General features: G+C 41.6%; 3 protein-coding genes across 3 annotated transcripts; 2 read left to right on the forward strand and 1 right to left on the reverse strand.

The window, feature by feature from the left end:
• Positions 1 to 1,066: 1,066 nt before the first annotated feature.
• mfsd2al2 (major facilitator superfamily domain containing 2a-like 2) lies at positions 1,067 to 7,214 on the forward strand. The gene is made up of 12 exons (XM_041066022.1): positions 1,067 to 1,272; positions 1,379 to 1,511; positions 1,962 to 2,040; positions 2,157 to 2,320; positions 3,142 to 3,232; positions 3,473 to 3,594; positions 3,806 to 3,889; positions 4,063 to 4,146; positions 4,249 to 4,361; positions 4,922 to 5,065; positions 5,157 to 5,333; positions 6,720 to 7,214. Exons 1-12 carry the CDS (start codon positions 1,136 to 1,138, stop codon positions 7,105 to 7,107), a joined length of 1,716 nt encoding a protein of 571 aa, XP_040921956.1. The 5' UTR covers positions 1,067 to 1,135; the 3' UTR covers positions 7,108 to 7,214.
• A 1,429-nt stretch (positions 7,215 to 8,643) lies between these two features.
• On the forward strand, positions 8,644 to 13,449 carry LOC121200307 (peptidyl-prolyl cis-trans isomerase FKBP1A-like). The gene is made up of 5 exons (XM_041065523.1): positions 8,644 to 8,764; positions 8,864 to 8,911; positions 11,325 to 11,437; positions 12,550 to 12,725; positions 12,986 to 13,449. The coding sequence occupies exons 1-4, from the start codon at positions 8,728 to 8,730 to the stop codon at positions 12,679 to 12,681; spliced, it is 330 nt and encodes a 109-aa protein (XP_040921457.1). The 5' UTR covers positions 8,644 to 8,727; the 3' UTR covers positions 12,682 to 12,725; positions 12,986 to 13,449.
• A 695-nt stretch (positions 13,450 to 14,144) lies between these two features.
• Positions 14,145 to 21,505, reverse strand: LOC121194974 (syntaphilin). The gene is made up of 5 exons (XM_041058144.1): positions 21,380 to 21,505; positions 18,372 to 18,487; positions 18,142 to 18,270; positions 17,397 to 17,546; positions 14,145 to 17,231 (listed from the first exon to the last, which is right to left on the reverse strand). Exons 2-5 carry the CDS (start codon positions 18,413 to 18,415, stop codon positions 15,977 to 15,979), a joined length of 1,578 nt encoding a protein of 525 aa, XP_040914078.1. The 5' UTR covers positions 18,416 to 18,487; positions 21,380 to 21,505; the 3' UTR covers positions 14,145 to 15,976.
• Between the last annotated feature and the right edge of the window lie 874 nt (positions 21,506 to 22,379).

Raw genomic sequence — 22,379 nt, forward strand, 5'->3', positions numbered from 1 at the left:
CTCCTAACTTCGGATAATGAGTTATTTTAAGGATTTTACGAATCAGTTACAGACATTAAAGAATCAGATATTAAAACAGAACGTGGACAGAAACTCACGCAGTGAAGGTCAGCAGCAGAGGGTAAGTTTTCAAAATGAAATTTTTCTTCTTCGTCAGACCTGATATTGAATTTCTTCTTGATTATTTTGATGCATTGTTGGTGTTGAGTAGATAACACAAACACCAAAGCTGTGTTTCATTTAAACAAAAAGCAGTAAACGTGTGCTCCAAACAGTGTTTTTAGGCAGTTTGGTAACTCCTTCAGTGGTTACTACAGACAACAGACACATTTTCCTCCACTGTCCTGTCTGCTCTTCTCCCTGGTCTTCACAGGGGTCAGGGGGGATTCCCCTGGCCAGGAAGGTGTGTTACGCTGTGGGTGGGGTCCCATATCAGATCACCACAGTTGCTTTAGGCATCTCCCTGCAGATTTTTCTTCTGGATGTTGTGCAGGTAAAAGTTCAAATTGTCCTTACTGTTACGATCAGCCCCAAGGCGGCTGTTTCAAACTCTGTTATGGACAGTGTTGGACTTTTTGGATTCTTTCGTTGGTCTCCTTTTTTTGAGTTTTAACATCTTTTGGATTTTTGCTGAAATCTTTATGAACTATCTGAGGACTCTTGCTTTGGTTCTCGAGTTTTGTTCAGTAGTTCTTGTTTTAGTTTGAAATCCTGCCTGTTTCTGGTTTTGTTAGTATTTCCTATTTTATTTTGAAGCCCTGTGCCTTGTGTATCTGTTCTTAGTCTACTTCCAGTCGTCTTATTTCCCACCTTGATGATTGTCTGCCCCTGCCCTAATGTGAATCACCTGTGGCCAGTTACCCTCTGTGTATACAGGGCTTGTTGTTCCCTTGTCTCTTGTCTTTCGTGTGTTCCTGAGCTCCTGTCTGCACCTTTGGTCCTGCCTGTGTTTGGCTGCTAGTTTTGTCTCCTGTGTTGATCCTTGTGTTCCCCTTTGGACTTACTTCTGTGCCTGGTTTACTGACCTCTAAATTACAAAATGATGCATATCAGCATGTAAATGGAAGTATTTTAAAAAGTAAAGCAGTGGTATAATGTCTGTAGACTGTGGTCAGTCCTTTAAGAGCTGAATGACATGTTTTCACAGATGGAGGCCTCCTATGTTTCCATGATTCTATTTGTGAGTCGGGCCTGGGATGCTGTGACTGACCCTCTGGTCGGATATCTGGTGAGCCGAAGCAAATGGACGCCCATCGGCAAGCTCACTCCATGGTTGGTTGGTGGAGCCACTCGTTTAAAAGCACATTTCATCTTGAATTAAGCTGCGATTCGTCCTCGGGTGCTGTGTCCAACGGAGCCGTCAATGTTTCTCTCACAGGCTGGTTCTTTCCACTCCATTTGGTGTCCTGTCCTATCTGCTGCTGTGGTTTGAACCACATGGCTCCATGTCTCAGCCTCTCAGCGTGCTGTGGTTCCTCACGGCGGCCTGTCTGTTCGAGACCCTCATGAGTGTAAGTCAGTGTTAAGTGTTAGAAGCTCTTCTTTCTCCCTTTTGGTACCCGGTAGTGAAAAGTAACTTGGTACTTTTACTCCAGTTGCTGTATTAAAGTACAGTTTTGAGCTACTTCCTTTGTTTGAATATTTTTGTTTTGAGTTACTTCATAGTTTCACTACACTTCAAAGGGAAATATTGTTTGATTCTTTATGTGAATTTTGCTGATTATACATTTTCATATTTTTACTAAAGTACACCTGAATGCAGGAATTTTACTTGAAGTATTAACTTGTTTTATACTGTAGTTTTCAGGACTTCATCCACATGTGCTGGTGTCCGTTTCTTTGTCCTCTATCCACTATCTTGTGCTTCAGTCTATTTATTCCCCTCAACACAGTCTTTTTTTTCTTCATCTTTCTCTTGTCACCATGGTGACAGTTTCACCACAACTGTCATTCGTTAACAGTGCTACAACGTCCCCTACCTCTCACTCAACATGTTCCTGGGGGGAGATCAGAGAGACAGAGACTCTGCCACAGCCTACAGTAAGAGGACAGAGACACACTCGTGTCTCAGATTCTGATCCTTATTCCCAAAGTGTTTATTAGGATTTCCCTCTGCTTCATCACTCTCCTTGTCCCTTCTCTACATCTCTGTCCAGGAATGAGTGTGGAGATGGTGGCCATGCTGCTGGCTTCCTTAATTCAGGGTCGAGTTGTGGCTGTGTACAACACAGAAAAGCAGGAGGCTTGTCAGCAGCTGGACCAGGCCCATGAAACGCCTCAAAGCACATCTTCACCACAAACTGTGTCACTTCGGGAGACGGTACAGACTCTACTCAAAATGCTAAATAAAAGCAGTCGCTCTTCCTGAGATTACTCTCATTTCTTTAGCAGTCCAGCAGCATTGTTTTGGCAATGTGCTCACACAGTCCCAGGGATATCTTGTTACCCTGTAATTTACCGCTCTTGGCTTGACACAGTCCTTGTTTTGTTTTTTTTATTGTGTGTGTGTGTGCGCGTGCGAGTGCGTGTGCGCGTGTGTGTGTGTTTTTGCTCTCAGGCTTTTGTTGTTAGATATTACACAACTACAAAGTGTTGAAGGGACGCAGGTTAGATTTAATGGAATTTTGCAAAAATAAATCATAAGTTAATTTAGCATACGAAGATTATGTCAGCCTAAAGGAAAAGTTTTACGTTTTAGAAAATATTCACTTTCTTTCCGAGTTAGATGAGAAAATTTATGCCACTTTGAGTAGACGATTAGCTTAACCTTGCATTAAAATAAGAGACATGGAGAAACCATGGAAGGATTACTGAATGAGCTCGCTTCACAGGGGACCCCAGGGGCCTGAGCTTCTATTTGAAGTGAGGTAACATTATTATTATTATTATTATTATTATTATTATTGTTATTATTTTTAGTTTTTTGGAAAGTCAAACAACCACAAAGACACACAAGTAGTACATATACATAATAACCCGACATGATCTAAAGGCAAATTAATAGCAAACAAATGAAAATCAACTAAACACAAATTTTAAGCAGCCATGCAAACTGTTTTGTTTGCATGGCTCTGGGCATGTGTTTGTAGACAGTATAAAATGGTTTATCTGTAGAGGTCTAACTTGTTGTTTTTCCTCCAGCAAAAGGCTTTTCTGACCTCAGCTCTGGTCATGGGTGCTTTGTTTTTCCTCTGCAGCCTGGTTCTCTTCCTTGGGGTGAAGGAGCAGAGGGGTGAGTCAGAATTGCCCAATGGTCAATAATCAAAAACCATAAATAAAAATGGAGTAAATGGGTCATCAGAATGTTTTCCAATTCAGCAACATCAAGTAACATGTCAGTCAGGGATCCTGACTCATTTTTGGCTTGTTTACCCTTCAGCTAACATTGATCTTCAGAATGAAGTGTGTGTATATTTCTGGTATTTCACAGCCCCGTCCTTCATGTCTCAGTTTGATTTTATTTTATTTTCAGGCCCTCTCTGCTCTGATGACAAAGTACAACCGCCCTATTTGACCTCGCTGAAGATGCTGATATGCCACATTCCTTACCAACGACTGGTGCTTGGCTTTGTGTTCAGCGCTTTGGCATTTCAGGTACAGTTTGAGCTCATAGTGGCTGTGCTGCCTCCCTCTAAACCTTTGGTCTAATGAAACACAGAGACTCATTATGTAATAATCCTAATCATTGCTGCATATTTGCAATTGGTTTTCTATGTTTTTTTTCCCCTCTTAATTTGGTCTATGTATTCAGTGCTTATGAAACCATAATATATCCTAATGTTTTGTTCTGTGTGTTTTGTCTCAGATGTCCTGGAGTAACTTTGCACTCTTTTGCAGTCATGCAGCTGGGCTGGGAGCCCAGTTCCAGTATCTCCTTCTGGCTCTACTGGTAAGATGCAGCTAAACAAGAATCACACTCTCTGCTCACCTACCTGTTAAAAAATGAAACTTTTCAGTAGCCTTTAAAGGATTTCACAAAGTGCATGATCAAAAGACTAAACACTTTATGAACTTCAAAGTGTAGTAAAGTAAGTAAGTAAAATTGTCTCAATATTTCCACAGGCCTCTGCCTCTGTGGCAGTTCCTCTGTGGCAGGCAGTCCTTCTGAGAATAGGAAAAAAGGCCACAGTTTTCATCGGACTATCAGTAAGAAATCAGACATCGCCTACATTCATCTGAGTGACAAGAGTAATTTCCCACACCTTAAATCTTCCTCTTACCTGTGAGGCCTGTTTATGTGTTTCTCAGCTCTTCGTCCCAGCGGTGATCATAGTTGCCTGTGTTCCCAGTAACCTGCCAGTCTTTATGACTACGTGCATTTTGATGGGATTCAGCGTGGCGACTGTGTTCTTGCTACCATGGTGAGTCAGTCCCCTGCTAGGACACAAAGTTCTCCGTCCTTTCAAAGGCCCCTGTCCGATCTAATCAGTATCAGAGCTGAATGTGCACATGAATCATTCACTTTGTCTCCACCTGACCTGGCCAGTGATGAATATTCTAGCATCAAAGTGTTTTGTTGACTGGTCAGTTCTCCTCATCTCAATTAACACATGGATTTGACATATGATATGTCAGTGTGTAATGTGCTATATCTGCTACAGGCATGGATGGGTTACTGAGCAGGTCTACGGGCCACAGGCTCAGGGTTCCACTGTGTTGTGGGGGCCCTCACTGGAAAGTCAGTCAAACAGCTATAAAAATCCAAATCCCAAACAACTGCAAAGAGACAAAACTGCCATAGAGACAACTACAAAGAGATGAAAAATGATTAGAGACACCAAATAGCATGAAGAGACACAGAACGACTGCAAAACAATCCCAAAGACAAAAGGAACAGACGACCAACAGTGTTCTGTGTCTGTCAGTCTGGGGGTGTCTGTGCCCAGGGGCCCACTTTCTCATAATCCATCCATGGCTGCAGGTCTATGCTCCCAGATGTAGTGGACGACTTTGCCGTGAGACATCCCTCCTACAAGGACCTGGAGCCTCTGTTTTTCTCCTGTTATGCCTTCTGCAGTAAGCTGGCAGGAGGCCTGTCTGTTGGAATCTCAACCATGATATTACAGTGAGTCAGTCTTCCATCCACTCAATTTACGTGTTATGTATGTATATCTGTTGATCTGTCACTTTGTTTTGCTCTTTCTCTCTCTGTGTAGGTTTGTGGGTTACAGAGCAGGTGCTTGTCACCATGGTGATGGTGTGGTGACGGCTCTGATTGTGCTGTTCTCGCCGGTTCCCATTGCACTTATACTGATAGGGATGGTCTTTTTCTGCTCCTACCCAATCAATGAGAGGCAGTGTGTGCAGCTCCAGGAACAACTGCCCGCAGTCCTGTAAGTGGCTTTTAGGTGAATTATCCTCTCAAGAGATGAAGCCACCAATGGTTCCTGGCCGAAAGTGGCTATAATGAAAATTTTTATGACTGTGAAATTAAATGTGAAAACACTGTGAAAGAGGCCAGGCTTGTAGAGAACTATCCCCTGAATCTGCTGCCCCTCAGCTTTATAGGAAGTTTCAGATTTATCTGTCTGGCCCACAATTTTACCATTTTTGTCCAGAGAGGGCAACTATTTTCACTGAAAAGCTTGAAGAATAACACACTGTACAAAACGTACTTATCACTAAACAGAAGACAAATTTAGCAGCTAGCTGATGAACAGCATTTAGCATCCCTCAGGATTTGAGACCAAAAATTGTGATAAAAGAGAACTAATATTAAGCTTGTGTTTGCCAGGTCAATATAAACATGACTGCAAAAGAATTATAATGTTCTCTGTAACTCCCAAATTTGTTAATAAGCAAATTCTTGCCTACACATTTGCTGTAACAGCTTAAAGTGATGAGTCAGTGTTGTGTCTACAGCCTGGTTCCACTGTCCCAAAGTGGCCAAGAAAAAAAGATATCAAAGTGCAGTGTTTATCTAGACATCAAATAGCTGCTCGCTGATTTCTAGTTATGAAGCTGTTTTCCAGAATTTGCATCATTGCTGCAAGTCAGTGTTATATCAGAATATTTGATATTTTGGTAAACATGCTTTTTTTTTTTTTTTCACTTGTGAGAAGATCCTTGTGAGAATACTAATCTGTTGTCTGTAGGCTAAATGTGAAGCTGCAGCTATAGAAGCAGTTTGTCTAAGCTTTGCATTTAAGGGGGTAAGAAGTAGCCAAAGTTAAAAGAGGGGAAAAAAAGGCCTATCAGCACCTTTTTAAAGTTCACAGAATTACACTATATATCTTGTTTCCTCGATCCATGCACAAAATACAGAACATGCACTCTAAGCGGTGTTAATTAGTGAGCTTTAGGAATGTTGGTAGGCTTATTTGTGTTTAGCAAAGCAAATCCACACTCATCTTTGGTATACAAGATGCCCAGACATGAGAGAGGTATGATCTTTTCTCAAAATGCCAACTATTCCTTGAAGTGTTTCAAGTCATTCAAACCACAAACAGACAGAGATTGTTCTCTCTCTTTCATTGCTAATAATATTAGCTTCTAGGGACATTAAAACTCATATTTCTCTGAAAACTCCTGGCAGCACATCCTCCTCATAACATATTTGATCATAGCCCAGTTTTCAAAAACAGCAAATGTATATTTTATATTTCAGCTAAAACACGTCTCAGCTAAAACAGTGAGTTCAGGAAGCATTAGTAGGACATACAAATTTTGATTCTACTGGAGTCATATAATAGTTATCTTTCTCTTTCTTCTTCATCTAGCCCAGAAGCTGGATCATCATCAGACCCAAGAGAAAACATGGAGCCAGCAGCTCTGCAGCAGCCCCATGCTGGTGTGACAGCAACTTCACATGATAACACAAAGACCAACACATTGTACAAGGCAAATTCCTCACCCTGCTGTTACAGTTATGATAAAAAATGCCCAGTGAAGTCATCTGCTCTTTCAAATGTTTCCAAGAGCCCTTCTGCAAAATACAGCAAACCTGTACCAGTTGTCCAGTCAAATGTAAATGCTCGGCATCATATACAGAGACTCAGCCCTCATCTGCGTTCAGGAGAAATTAGATCGGGCAGAGATTTTCTTCAGAATGATCCTGGGTCTTTCTCTGGCAGGTCAAATATGAGATCCAAGGTGTCGTGGGTATAGTTACATAGCTTAAAGTGATACACTATTTGCTTTGTTACAGAGTTTGATGAGAAGATTGACACCTCTCTCCTGTCCAAACGCTAAATGTGAAACTTTTCCCCAATCTATTTCATTTAGTTCAGTAAGAATTAGCAGTAGGATCTCACCCTCTTTCAGCTGAATCTAAAAATGGCTGGTTGTATAAGAGTGCTTATTCAGTACTGAGGATTATTCTTTTTAATATGTTATAGTTTAATACAGATTTTAGCAATTATGGTGAAAAAAACAAAAACAAAAACAAACTCTGGACCTTTAAAATTGTACTTTTGCTGTCATGACAAATCCTGTACATTATATCCATGAATACTTCCTCCAGTATTTTGAGGCTACTTTTTTGAATAGCATCCCATCTATCTTTATGCTGCTTCTTCTTTCAGTCATTCTGTTTGATTCATTGGTATTTGCTTCTGTCAGTTCTGAATAAGATAGCTGTTTGGGAAAGAAGGCTTTTGCTGTCTTTGTGATTTATGCTGATTTTTTTTTTTTTTTGGAAGCTGTAGTAGCTTTGAGATTGTAATTAGCCGACTCTTGTCAGTGTTTATCCCAAGTGCTTTAAAGTTGCATAGAGAGCCCTATTCATTCATTATTCATAACACTGCACTTGTAAATTTTCTAAGCTTAGATCCACACTCCTCTGCACCATTTCTGCACCTGTGTTTGCTCAAATAAATAACTTTGGTCATTCATTTACATTTTCATCAGCTGTCGTCAAACACGAAGCAACACAGTTTAAAAATACTGGCTGCTTCATGGATATGTCAATAAAACAATAGACTGTGGCTCACAGATGTGCCTGATACATTACATATAAACACAGACATAGTGTTTATATGTACTGAATGTACATCAGTACATTGCAGTGCTCTCATTACCTTCAGACAAAACCCATGTAAACACTGTCTATGCTGGACTGCTCACTTCATTTTGTTCACCTGTTTATGAGGTTAATGGCTCAGCAGCTGTTCAGCATATGTGCACCAGTGTTATCACTAAAAAGAAGTCAGAACATGAGAACACCCCCTTTCACTAATAGGCTGTTTTCACTGCAGGGTTTTTTTTGTTGTTGTTGTTGTTGTTTTTTTTAAACTTGTCAAAACAGGTAAAGCACAGGTGTAACTAATGATACTTATGGCTCAGTTCCATTGATGTGTACTACTGATGCTATACCAGGGAGCCATGTCAAAATGTTTGACGTTGATGCTGGCACTCACAGGAAGTATGACCCCAGAGGCCCCGCAAATCATGTTACTCAGCAAACGCACCTTTACACTTTTAACAATCAGATGATGGTAGGACCTAAACGAAGTTCAAAAACCTGATCAATTCGTGTGTTTTGGTTTGATATTTTGTCATAATTTCACACACTTTCTAACACGCTTGCTTGTTTGGGTTGACATTTGGTGTCCAAGTAAGATAGTATTTATGTATACATAAAAAATGAATGTGTGCGTAATGCCTCCATGGGCACTTGGTGCGTCTTCCCCCCCATCCATGCCCACCCGCTCGTCAGCAGGCCGCCCCTACCTCCTGCTTCCGCTCGCATTGTAGGGTGGTCGAGAGGAAGGATACAGAAGAGCCAAAATGGGAGTAGAAATTGAGACCATAACTCCGGGCGACGGTGAGAACTATTGTCCTTGTTTAACAGCGTAATTCATTGTTTCACGGAGCGCCTGCTTCATTCTTATTCACGCCTTTTCTACTATCTGCTCGTTTCCAGGACGGACATTTCCGAAGAAGGGGCAGCGCGTCGTGGTGCACTATGTCGGTGAGTGGGGCAGCTGGAGCTGGAGCTGCCGCGGCTGCAGGATGAGACTGAAAGATCTGGACGCAAAATGTCATTTTAGCGACCGTTGACCACACGCACGCCGTTAACGACAGCCGTCGGTGTTGTGTGCGAGAAATAGGGGACCAAGTAGAAACTGGAAGCGGCGACTGCTTGTGCTTTTGCTGGTTAGCATTGAAGCTAGCGTTCAATACCCTGTGCAACAAATTGCCTCTTGTGTCCGTTCGGCTAGCATCAGCTAAAGCGATGTTAAAGTCGGGCGGTTACTCGTTGACTCGTATCATTTACTCTGTCATTTCAGCGGCCCCCGTGTTTATCGCCATTCGAGGGATTCGGTAACACGAAGCAATAGTCGAGCTAACAGTACTGTAGCTGGTGTCAGCCGCCTACCGTAAGCTAACCCGCCCCGTGATGCTAGTCGGCTAACGTTAGCTCTCAGTTACCGTTAGAAGGCTGCTGGGCACCGACAGTGCTAAAAAAGTAACTTGGTACATTTGCTCAGGTAATGTCCTTAAGTACAATTTCGAGGTACTTGTCATTTACTTGTGTGTGTTTCCAATTTACGTTACTTCATAATTCTGCATAACTTTATTGTAGAGTGGAAAATTGTACGTTTTACTCTACTATGTTTATCTGACAGCTGCAGATTTTATTTACCTAAGATGGTACTTAAAACACAGGATAAGCTCAAAACACAATACGAAATCCTTTGCCAAACAAATACTGTCTACTTGGGGCCCCTTGTTGCTAGGGCTTCATGTCGACATTCATCTCCTGATTCTTTCAGTTCACAGTCCAGATTTCATTTTGATTTGCTTTGACTGAATTTTTGGAGACTCAGCTACATCACATAAATACCAACTTTGAGCTTCTCAAAATATATCATGTGAACTTTCGTTTCTTCTGCATTCAACAAGTGAGCAACACTGTTGTTTCCTTGAAAATAGAGTTATGTAAAATGCACATTACAGGCTAAATTGTTAACATATTGCTCAGTTATGAAACTGCGGAACGAGGATTTATGTTCTTTGGCAAATGGAAAACGAGTAAAGCGTGATGTGTCAATATTTTTTTTAGGCCTACATGTGCAAAACAGTTGAGCAAGCATAATAAAAATCCTGCACCACATAAAGGGTTGTCGTAATTATGCATATTTTAAGAATTAAATTCTATCCCATGCAGCTATGCTTAGACTGTCAGTATCAGATGAATCAACAAAGTACAGCACACCCACTTTAGTGATCAGTGTGAGACAAGGCAGAAACTGAAGGTCTGCTGACTAATTCATCTGCACTGGTTGTGTTGACAAGGCATCAGCCTGATATCTGGAGACAGCTGTTGGCTAGCGTTAGCTCCCTGGCAGGGACAGACTCCATCTCGTAGCCAGAGATGATATTTCTTCAACAGACTCAGTCCGAGAGCATCAGTCTGTCCCTGTCGAATATACGATCTGCTACGAGATAGCCACAGTAGGCTCACCGTCCTGAGTCACAACAGTCCTGTAAATGGCAGCCGGTCCACACAGAATACACCTGTTCATGTCACAGTTTACAACATTGTCGTGATTAAAGGCGGCTCCTATAGCCAACTATCATCTACATTACTTTTTATCTTAACATAACCCTTTTTTGTGCTGGTTATAATAACACAGTTTCCACAAAGTAGACATTTTACACATTGTGCATCCCTAAGTGTGTTAACGGGTGGCCACTGCATACCACAGAACATGAAGCACAGATGTGCATGTTTACTGAGTGAAGATTGATCTTCGTGTTTTAGGAATCAATATTGTATTGTTCAAATAAAATAGTGATTAATTGGAAAATATTTTTTCAATCCAGCCCTTCTAGTCACAGGTTTTAGATGTTTATGAGTTGTTAGAGACATTCCCACTCTAAACTTCTGAGATGGTTTTATTTTAATAACTGTTCATGGCACAAAGACGTAAAATTATCCCATGTTTCATAAAAAAACAAAGATTAGAGAAAAGTCCATAAGATGAAAGCAGGTTTGTGTAGCAGGACTTAGTTTTTCTTCTTTCCTCGCCCATTAATCATCTCATGACCCTTCAGATTTATCTTGTGATCCATTGGAGGGGCCCACCCCAAGCTTGGGAGCCACTGGACTAAACCACTGAGTTGCATAAAAAATAGTTCCACCTAGCTCTACCTCAAGCAGCTACCACAGTGAAACACAGGGATTTTACTTGCAGTGGGATATTTTTACATTGTTCTATTAGGGCTTTGACTTAAATAAATGTCTCAAGTACTGCTTCCACCCCTGGACACAGAAAGGCTGGGCTCATCAACAACCCAAGCTGTTTGTTGAGTGATAAATCACAAAATCACTGACCAGTTTCCCCTCTGTTTTTGATTTTTTTTTTTTTTTTTATCAGGCACTCTGGCAGATGGGAAAGTGTTTGACTCTTCGCGATCCCGGGGGAAGCCATTCAAATTCAAGATTGGACACCAGGAGGTTATCCGTGGTTGGGAAGAAGGAGTAGCCCAGGTGAGGAGGAGCTTTTTCATAGAAAATGTTTTTGCTGTAGATTATTAGTGGACATCACACTCAGTTGGCAGTTTGTTAGGTAAACCCAGCTAAAACAAATGCAGTTTTTTAAAATTTGTGATATTGAGCTATATGAATAAAATGTGATTTGACTTGACAGTATAACACAATAAATGTTGCCTAAATGCAATAAATCCTACCTTCATGAAGGTTATAACGTCAATTTTTTGTTTGACGTTTGTGTTGCTTTTTAACTGAATTGCATTATAGAGAGAGTGTATTGTATTATTTAGTCTCTCATTATATAAAATAAAATAATAATAAATATTAATATAATTATAAAATAAATTGCAGTGGTATAATGCAATGCAAATCAGTTGCACAACAAAATACGTTCTCCAAAAGTTTCAGCAGAAACCGGACATTAAAACATTCTGTTATTGCAGAGCTGTTGTGCTAGACTGTATTAATTTTAGCTCTGTTTGCAGCTGAATTAACTACTTATCTAATATAGATCATTTAGAATCAGAATCAGAATAATTTTATTAATCCCCGTAGGGAAATTCTTGCTGTTACTTTAACTGCCAGTTGAAAAAGAAGAAAAAAAGAGGAAAATTGCACAGTGTGTGGTGAGAGAAAAAAATTCTAGAATAAATAAGTGAAAATGAAAAAAAATAAATAAATGAAAAACAAAATAAGAGTATAGTACTATGAAAATCAAGTAAAAATTTAGAAGTCAATCTATGGTTTTAGCTGCATTTCAAGGAAAAATTCCAAACATAAACCGTTTCCAGCTTCTCAGATGAGAAGGTTTCATGCTTTCCTTTCGTCATACATGATAGTCACCGGATATCTTTGGGGTTTTGGACTGTTCCCTTCAGGATGTGGGAAATTATAACAAGAATTTTTCACCATTTTCTGAAATCTTGTTGACAAAATCAATAATTGAGAAAACAATTGACAAATTAATCAATAATGAAAATAAGCATTGGTTGCAACCCTAAAGTGTATATACTGTAGGGATTATGTAAAAGTTTTCAACTGAAATACATTAACTGTTGTTTAATTCAATAGCAGCAGTAGTCCAAATAACCTGTCGGTCTCCTCCACAGATGAGTGTAGGTCAGCGGGCAAAGCTGATCTGCTCACCAGACTTTGCCTATGGCAGCAAAGGGCATCCAGGGATCATCCCACCAAACGCCACTCTCACCTTTGATGTGGAGCTGCTTAGTCTGGAAGCCTGAAACTTGTGCACTCGCTTTTGTTAAATTCCACTCAAATTTTCAGGGTGAGAAATTTTAAATAATTTGTACAATCAGCGTGATTATGTACATCATATACGGTTAGATTAGTTTTTTTTTCAGCACTCTCAAACATTAAAGCACTAGACATGTACAGTGGCTATACATTTAGCTTCCGTAGTTTACCCAGTGGTGTTTAGAGATTACATGGTATGAGCATAACAAGCTTTAGTCTCCAAATCCTGTAATCCCCTCTTACCTTTCCTCCTTAATCACAGCACTAAGACCTTTCTTCTTTTCACTGCAGGTTGACTCCTATCTCGGGAACATGGAGGAAAAAATGTTAACAGATGATTCCTGCTCTTGATTCCCACATAGGACCTATGTCTATAGCTTCACTAGTTCACTCTCCTTTCCATTTAGATACATATTATGTTGCCACTTGCTTTAAAACTTTATTCTTCATATTATACTTTAGATTCCATACAGTAATAAGTCATAGGCCATCCCATCCCATGTATTTTGTCAAATTCTGCTATGTATTTTTTATGGTGATTTTTTTTTGTTTTTGTTTTTGTTTTTTTTTTGACTTAAAATCTTCGAAACGTGTCTGCCATCAGGACCAGGTTTTAGACAAAGCGTCAGAAGTATTGAATCAATCTCATTCCTGTGGCTCTGTGGCCTTTTACAGTAAAATTGTATTGATTGCGGGTAAAGAATTGTCTTGAATAAAAATAATAATAAATTGCTGTTTGACAGTATTTCTACGAATGACCTTTGTGATACTTGTTATTTGGCGAAATTAGAAAAAAAAGTGTAGAGAACATTGTAACCAGGGATTTATGAATCAAGCACATTATTGCCATAAACAGTCCACAGGTGTCTGCAGATTTTCTTTGTCTATACTGCAGCACCAATGCTTAATTTATAAGAGTAAAATGGCTTTATTGCTCTTAATGTTCACAACATTGTTTTTCTTGTTGGTTGCTTGCAAAAGAAGGTCTTGTGGGACAGATATTCCGTCTCTGGTAAAAGTTCCTGGTAAGTTCCCCCACAGGTTTGTGGGCACATCTTGGGGTTTGTGGTTATGTTTATTTGAAGGAGTTGTGTGTAACGAGCTGTGGATGTTGTAAAAGATCTGTTCCTTACTCTAAACACATTAAAAGAGTACTTTTAACACAAACTGCTATTTTTTTCCTTCCCTTGGGTGATTGTATCTTACAGTTTAACATCCCGGAAAATAGGCTGTCATCTCACCAATTAATACATTAATATTTAATGGTGTTATAATACACTGTATTAAGAAAAGGAGACATGTAGAAGCATCTTTTATTTTCCAAGACGAGAGGAAATATCCAGGGTGTGTTTTTTTGCAGTATTCTGTTGATTCTTGTGCGATCATACTACAGTCAATCTCTGCTTCATTGCTTTTGCAGGTACAGTACAGGCCGCTGGCAAGTCCAGTTTCACATATTAGAGCCCAGGCTATGCAATGAGTACGTGGAGAAGGGTAAGTGACATATTGAGCAAAAACAAATTCAGAAGTGCTTCTTTGAACATGGAGGAAAAATAGTTGCTTTGGAACCAAAGCCGAACAAGTTCAAAGTAAGAAAATAGTGACAAGTTCAAACAATACAATATGTGCTGCTCCAACCACAGATATATTACGCTTTTTATTTTCCATTGGTTTGAATTTACACTAACAGATAGTCTTCTGCATTAAGCTGAATCACTGACTAAACTAGTAAACCCTTATTGGAAAGATCCCTGAAAGCTAAAACATTGCTATTTTTGCATAATAAGGCTGAAATTGGTAACAATATACATAATGTACATCATAGTTTGCAGTTACAAATGATGCCACTGCAGCTGACACACAAAAGGGCCACTTGCAATACTATGATTTGTACTGTACATCATTATAAATTGCAATACACTGCTTTGACAGCAACCTACACTGACAAAAAGAATAACTATTCAAGTGTTAATCTCTACTTGCAGCTGTGCAAAGATCTTCTGTGTTGTGTAAAATCTGAAAATATTTTGCAGTATCAAAAACACGTTGTCTCCTCACAAATCCAGTAAACTGTGTAAAGCTGTTCATCTGAGACTCTCATTCATCCAGCTGTGTGAATCACAAACTACTGTGTGTTAGATCTTAAAGAAATATTTCTCCTTCTCTACGAAAAATGTTTTATAGAAATATGTAACCGCAGACATATGATCAGACGGTGCATTTCAGGACTGGAGCAGTGGAAGTCAGGTACATATTAGTGTCCTGCTCACACACCCACCTCTAGGCTTTATTTTTAGATCCAAACTGCAGCAAAGGCTGACCTGCTGAAATGATATAAGCACAGTGCCTTGTATTTCTCTCAACACGTTTTGATCTCCACTATGTTAATTTAACTCAGTCATAAGCCACACTGCAGATTTTTGTTATTCTTTATTTTCAGGTCGGTGTAACTGAATAACTAAAGTTGATGTTGAGGGTAAATGTCCCAAAAGGAGCAAAGAAATAGAGTCTGTACAGTTTCAAACTCCCATGATTTGTTTATTGGCAAAATACCAATTTTTCTGTCTGTTTTCTGCACCTGAGAACTAGATTTGATGCACATGCTCTACTTTTCAGAAGGTTCAAGTCCCAACAGCTTTGAAACATACTCTGTATTTTCATGGGTGGAAGTACAAAAATGAAAGCCTCCCACGTCTCGCTGCCTGTGCTCGCTGTGCTCTGTAAATCTATCAACTGTTTCTGTACAAGTCAGTCAACTAGTCAGAGACATTTTGGGACTATACTGATATCAAGGAAAATTTTCCCATCTCTTATTAACAATTTCTGAAACGTGATGATGCAAACAGAGAAGCATTCGACTTCAGACAATTTCTCTTTCAATTTTTAGTTTTTTTTTTTTTATAAAATAAACTGAATATCTTTGCCCAGAAGATGGTTCATGTGAATCCAGGTAGAAGCCTTTTAATTCAAGCAGGAGAGCCCAACCAAACTGTAGGTTACATGCAAATTGCAATAAAGAGAAAACCACTTAAACTGCAGGCAGTAGCAGTAAGTATTTTGAGTAATTAAAGTATTTAATAATGTACAACTAATCCTTTGTTCTCTAAGGCAAGGCATGACCACAAAATCACAAGGGCATTGTGTAAAATCTAAAAATCTCATAAGAGGGGATATCCAACACATGGCAATGGCCAAAATGCGATAAAGCAAAGTCAGCATTGTTGTGGCTGTGCCCGCAGAGGTTGGGAGTTGTATTCTTAATGTCAGAGGGAGCACAAAGTGTCAGATTGTTGTCGTTCCATTCATGCTGGTAGGCCTGCGTCCCCTGCCTGCACCCTGGCGGCGAAGCGAGTGGAGGGCCACGGCGCAGCAACCTCTCAGCAGGGACCCAATGTGATACACTGGCATGACGTCCCGTGGTGCCCCTCGACACAGCCACGCCATGGTTGGGACAACCGGCATCGCCAAAGCCAAAAGATCTATGAGGAAGTACCGGCTCCAGTGGCACAGCTGAGGCGTGTACCCTTCTTCGTTTGCGCCTTCAGTTTCCTCCGTATCGTCCTCTTCTATCTCCAGTACTGTAGCTTCCTGCCTCGCTGGCAGTGGAGCTGTGGGGTGGGGCTGGCAGGTGTGGGTATCTGCTGGTGTCTTCACCACCTCCTCTGGTTTGTCGGGTGGTAGCGGCTCTAAGCTGTATGAATGCTCAGGGGGGGACGCGGGAGGTAAAGAAGAGGGAAACAGCTGTGGTTCTGGGGGAGTGATGTCTGCTGTGGCTAAAGAAATGACACTCAGCTCTTCGGCAGCACTTTCCTCACACAGCCAGGTCATGGTCGGGCTGCAGGCCTGGGAGCGGACCTCTGGCTTTTTCTCTACTGCAGGTGCAGGTGTCGGGATGGGACTGGAGACAGAGACAGCAGGAGTCACCGCTGTTAGTGGGGCGTCCTCCTGAGGTAAGTGCAGGAACAAGTGATGATGGGGGAGGTAGGTGTGTCCACTACACCTGCAGCTGCTACTGAGAGTGTGGCAGGAGTGTGAAATTGGCAACACAGTCCCCCCACTGCACAGCCTTTCGTAGGTGGAAGAGCGCGGTACAGTGGGGGGGCCTCGGATTTGGCCCTGTGGTGGCAGCTGTTCTGACAGGAGGGCTGCTTCCAGGAGTAGGTGGGTTTGTCCTGGAGGGCGAGACGCTCCACTTGCCTCAGGAGCGTTAGAGCTGCGCTCCAGCTGCAGAGCCTCGCTGCTCAGGCGGGTGTAAGTGGTGCTGCGGCTCAAGGTGCTGGCTGGGGAACAGCCACAGGAGCGAGACCTCCCCCCTGGCCGAGCTCCCTGCAACCCTGAGTATGGCTTGTGATCGTGGGGGTCTTGTTCACGGACACCAAGGTTGGACCTCACAGACTCGACCACTTCTTGGAGATGCTGGATCTCCTTGCGGGCCTCTTTGAGGGCTAACTGGGCCTCCACACGGTGGCACTCCTCTTCTATCCAGTCTTCCTGCATCCTATACAGTTGGGTCCTCAACTCATCTATTTCACAGTCCCTAATAAAGTGTAAAGAATAACTGAATAGCAGACTTCTTTCTCTTTTACAAAAACCAAATATGACAGTTTATTAAACATTAAAGCTAAAAAGATAAGCTTTGAAACTGCAATTTACTTACTGGCTACAACAAATGCTGGTGTAATGTAAGGACAAAGAGGTTTACCTGTGTTGTAGTCTTTCCACATTCTCCCTCAGCCTGGCTCGCAGATGTCGTATACACACCTCCTTCTGTTGCAGGGGTGTGAGGTACTGCTCCGGTGTAGGGGGCCTGATCCCATGGTTGTCGCTGCAGGCTGTGTGCTTTGCCTGACGCCTGAATCAACACGCATGCATAAAGAGATCATTTACACAAAGTGTGAGAAGTTTGGTTAAGAAAAAAAAAAACAGTAGTGAATTCATAGACGGATTACCTTTCTGGTCCAGGGGCCCGAAGAGGTCAGGGGACCTCCCTTTTCTAGTAAAAGCTGCTTAGTAAAGAATGTTTCTTTAACTCAAAATTGAGTTAATGTCACTTAAATTTGTTTTAGGTCATCAGTTTCGTTTCACTATTTTTACATTAACTCATTGGGTTTTACGGTGTATGGGCCCATTTTCTCATAATCCATCCACGAGCAGTGAACAAAGCTACAGTAAATAAAAGTAGTTTATAAAACTGCTGAAATAAATGAGATATTTGACTTTATTAACAACTTACTGGATAAACTGGTGAGGTTTGCTGCATAGTAACCGAACAGCCTTTCAATAAACCCTTAGTGAAGTGATCCAACTCTTCAGTTACTGTGGAGTGTTGGACTGGAAAGTACTATACTGCAAAGTGTTTCTAATACTGTCCATCCCCATTTGCATAAAGAGGAGTGGATAAGAGAAGCTGATGTTGTATAAATAGATTCATATGATTAGTATCTCACCTGGGTGTACTAGGATACGTCCGGGCAGTGGGGCTGCCCTCTGTTGCCCTGCCCCGACCAGGGTATGTGTGGGTGCTGGATGTATCACTGGAATATCGCCCGCTGCCGCCACTAGTGCCGACTGAGCGCCTTGAAATTCAAATTCAAATTACACTCATTTTCTAAATATGTCAACCAAATATGTGATTCGGGTATTTAAAAAGAGAAGCGTGACAGGGAAGCAACAGTACCTGCGCTGACCTGAGGAGGGCTTTCGACTCTGAGCGAGAGACATTGATGTGCAAGGGACCTCCAACCTCTTCACTGTTGTCTCTAGAGAAGGACGCTAGGAGCCCTCACTGCCGAACTATAACAACCATTACAGACATAAACGGATTAAAAGCCTAAGACTAATGATAATATAAATCACAAATATTTTAAAATAAAATGAATCCCAAAAAACTGTCCTCAGTAATCTACATCACAGAAATAAATAATTTTTCTTCCAAAAGGCAGTCTGCTGCGTGTGGTCATTATGTCCTTCACTGGAAGTCAGTGACAGTAGCCTGATAAAAAAAAAAAAAATCGTCTAGGCAAGCAGCAAATAAAGCCTCCTTTCTCTGCTGACACAAAGAGGACACAGTGAGTTCACAGTCAGTGCAGCTGCCTCTCTCTGAGCTGCGTCCTCCTGTCTGCAGAGCTGCAGATAAACATGATAAACCGTCACATTAACTGCTGTCAAAGGACAAAAACAAAGAAAATCGCACATTTGGTGGCTGGTGTAGTTGAGAGGGGTTCACTGAGGTCATTACCTGTCTACACTGAGGTAGGAGTTCCCCAATTACTGTTAATAGAGCAGAGGTGGATCCCTGTATGTGGTGCCATATGGGTCCCCATACTACACACAGAGGGGTTGGTGCCCTGTATCTCATTGAAACAATGCTGTGTTCTTCCTGAAAAGGGTTGCAGACCTGCAGATACTCTCTTTTCCTCATACCACACCATCTTTGGTTTGCCACAGAATAAAACACAGATTGCTGCACAATCTGTGCAAGATTTCCTAAAATGGTTTGCACAAAATTATTGTTACCCCTTGTATGTGGTGATAAATAAGTGGGTTGCAGTGACATTTTCCAGCAGACTGTTGTCTTCAATTGGTATCACAGCTGTCTTCAATCGTACAATCGGTCATTCAGCCTATTTAAATGGAGAAAACTCCTTATTTTGCTGTTTGATCTGAGTGTGTGCACCACACAGAGCACGGACAGAAAGAAGAAAAGCAGAATGTTTTCTGAAGAGATAAGGAAGGAAATCATTGCCAAGTGTGGTCAAGGTAAAGACTACATGGCCATCTTCAAGCTGCTTGATGTTCCTGTGAGGAAGTTTAAAGTCCATGGGACTGCAGCCAACCTCCTTAGATGTGGCTGCCCAAGGAAACCTGACCCCAGATTGAACACAAGGATGGTTTGAATGCTGGAAACACAACCAAGGAAAACTTCAAAACAGATACAAGTCGGCCTCCAACACTGTCCAGACACACCAAATGTTGATGTCTGAATGAATGTGAGCTCCAGGAACATCCCACTTTACTGGAGTCTGGGGGAAAAAATGCATGTTGACAAGTCACAATGCATCTGGGAGAATGTCCTTTGGACAGAAAATTGAGCTTTTTGGTTAGTCACATTAGCTTTGGGTTCACAGAAGAAGGGGGGAAAAAAAACTCAACTGTGAAACCTGGAGAAGACTTTTTTTTTTTATGGGGCTGCTTTGCTGTGTTCGGCACAGGGTGCTAAAACCCTCAGATTCATAAATTTAAAAAATCAAATAAAATAAAAAAACATGACCTCATTGACCTCAGTGGCAGCTTTAACGCTATCTAAAAGTAAACTGTCACGTCCAGCCCTTGATTCAAGTTATGTCTTTTTTTGTTGTTCCTGTTTTATTTTGTAGCTCTAACCCTCTGTCTCTTTTCAGACTTACTTCCTGCCCTCCTGTGTTTCCCGCCTGTTCAATTACCTGGCTCCCACCCTAATGTGTTGCACCTGTTTCCTATTGTCTCTCCACCCCCTCGTGTATTTAAGTTGTGTCTTCCCCTTTTCTGAGCCAGTTCGTCCTTTGAGTCAAGCGTTCAGCAGTTTTCCTAGTGTGGTTTTTCCTGTGAGTATTGACCTAGCTTTTCCTTTGTGTTTTCTCGAGTTTGTCTATCGATTTGGATACCTTTGCCTGATTCAACTGACCGCCGTGTACCGTCCCTTGCCTTTACTCATCTGAGTCTGCGTTGAGTTGTGCATTTGAGTCCCTGGTCCAAGCCTGGCCTGATAAAAACGTAATGAGCATTTTCCCATTATGTCCTCTCAGGATCAGGCCGTTCTGTCAGCACCGCAGTTAGGGAGAAGCTCAGTCCTGTTAAACATAAAAAAATAAAAAATAAAAATCCAAGATGAGGACAAAATGTTCTCACCTTTTTTTTTTTTTTTTTTTCCCAGAAGTCCCTGCAGCTCCGTAAAGCTCAGGGAACCTGCTGATCTGGGGCCTAAAATAAACCTGCTGCTGGATGAATCTTTGTAGTGGCTGCAGACACACAAACGGACCTCTACTCCTCTGATAAAGAAAAGCAAAACAAACGGAAACGTAGGAGCGTCAAATTTTGTCCTATATTTAAATTCTAGGACGATGAGACAGGAAATCTCGGCTCCACTCTCTCTCTTCACGTCTGCGCAACAAGTGTCAGGTGTGTTACTGGTGAGAAATACGCAATCGCCTTACGTAAGTGTGAGTATCGGTGTTTACTGTGGAGGCGAGCGTCAGACAGCAGGTGGATAAAACCGCACTTGAAGCAGCTTTCAGACACGGAAATCAGAGAGTCAGCTGCTGATGTTTCCCGGGACTGAACATCAGAAGGTGCCGGGGGGGAGGGAGGGAGGGAGGGAGGGGGGGATATGCGCCTCATCCGTTTCCACAGTAAAGCAGTGTTAGATAAGCAGAGAGGTCTGGTGTGGCGGTGACTACAGCAGCGCCCCCCCCCCCCCAAAAAAAGTCTTATCGTTGGTTTATGAGGGAGTTCACTACACAGGGTCCCCTCCAACCCCACCTAAAAAGAAAAAAAAAAAAAAAAGCAGGCACTTTTCCATCACAGAGAAACGCAGCCCGGCCGCTTCTGATACAAACAGCTGACTAACAAATTTAGTCCCAGCTGTGCCCTACATACACGGATATCTCCAAATACACACACAAAAACACCCATACATGAAAACGCTACCATTTCGGCAGGTGGGAGTTGTGCGTCGTAGAAAAGCCTCGGTTCCCGCCACTCTCGATGGTCGCTGAAGAGTCCCAGGTGGTGGCCGCAGGATGAAGAGATGCTGCCGATGCTGATGAGAGTCCATCCTGCAGCCATGGAGCGCGGAGATGAAATGAGGCAACTGCGTCTGCTGCGTCGCTGCTTCTTAAAGTGACAGTGGGGGATAATGACGCCTCATTTGGCAGGAACTTAACTGCACATTAGTGGTTATTGAATGCGTTTTCGTGGCCTGGATAATGTTGTCTGACAGGTGAACTAGAGATTTGAAAGCCCCTCATCGCAGCACCGACAGCAGGCGGGGTGATGACCGAGCAGCTGGAGTGGTGCACCGTGTACAACACCTGATAATGATGGATTAATTGATGTGCAGAGACTCATTCACTGACTATTACAGGTCACAGTTGGAGCAAAGTTCATTTTATTACAATCCACAGGAGTGTAAACCATAACAATATATTTACAATGTCAGGATGGATTAAACTCAAAATCTTTTTAACCTTTTACAAAATGAACTTTAAGAACAGGTGGGTGATGGGAGTGTCACTCAACTCCAGTTTTCTACGGTCATTCCTATGCCCTCTGAGCATATGGCACGTATTAGTGGTCCCTTCACGATCATGTATAGACCTGTGATAAGAGAAATGCATTTTTCTGTCCCCTAACATGAGATGTCAGGCGTGTGTTGAGCACAGAATAAAATTCTGACACTGTGTAGCTTAATAAATAAATAATAAACTTCACAAATCTATTATTAAAAAAAACCATGAATATCTAGGCCATTAGAATGACTGGTATGTGAACTGAGCCACACATCTCAATTTCATCTCAAAGTTAATTATGTTAACATTAAAATGTACACAAATACGGTGAATATTCAGTCATACTTGTTTCATACAGATACCCAATATTTATTTCACTCCCAGAAACGGAGAACGATGTTAAATAAATGCTTTTCAAA

This window comes from Toxotes jaculatrix, chromosome 2 (genome assembly GCF_017976425.1).
Source record: "Toxotes jaculatrix isolate fToxJac2 chromosome 2, fToxJac2.pri, whole genome shotgun sequence".
NCBI classification, from domain to species: domain Eukaryota; kingdom Metazoa; phylum Chordata; class Actinopteri; family Toxotidae; genus Toxotes; species Toxotes jaculatrix.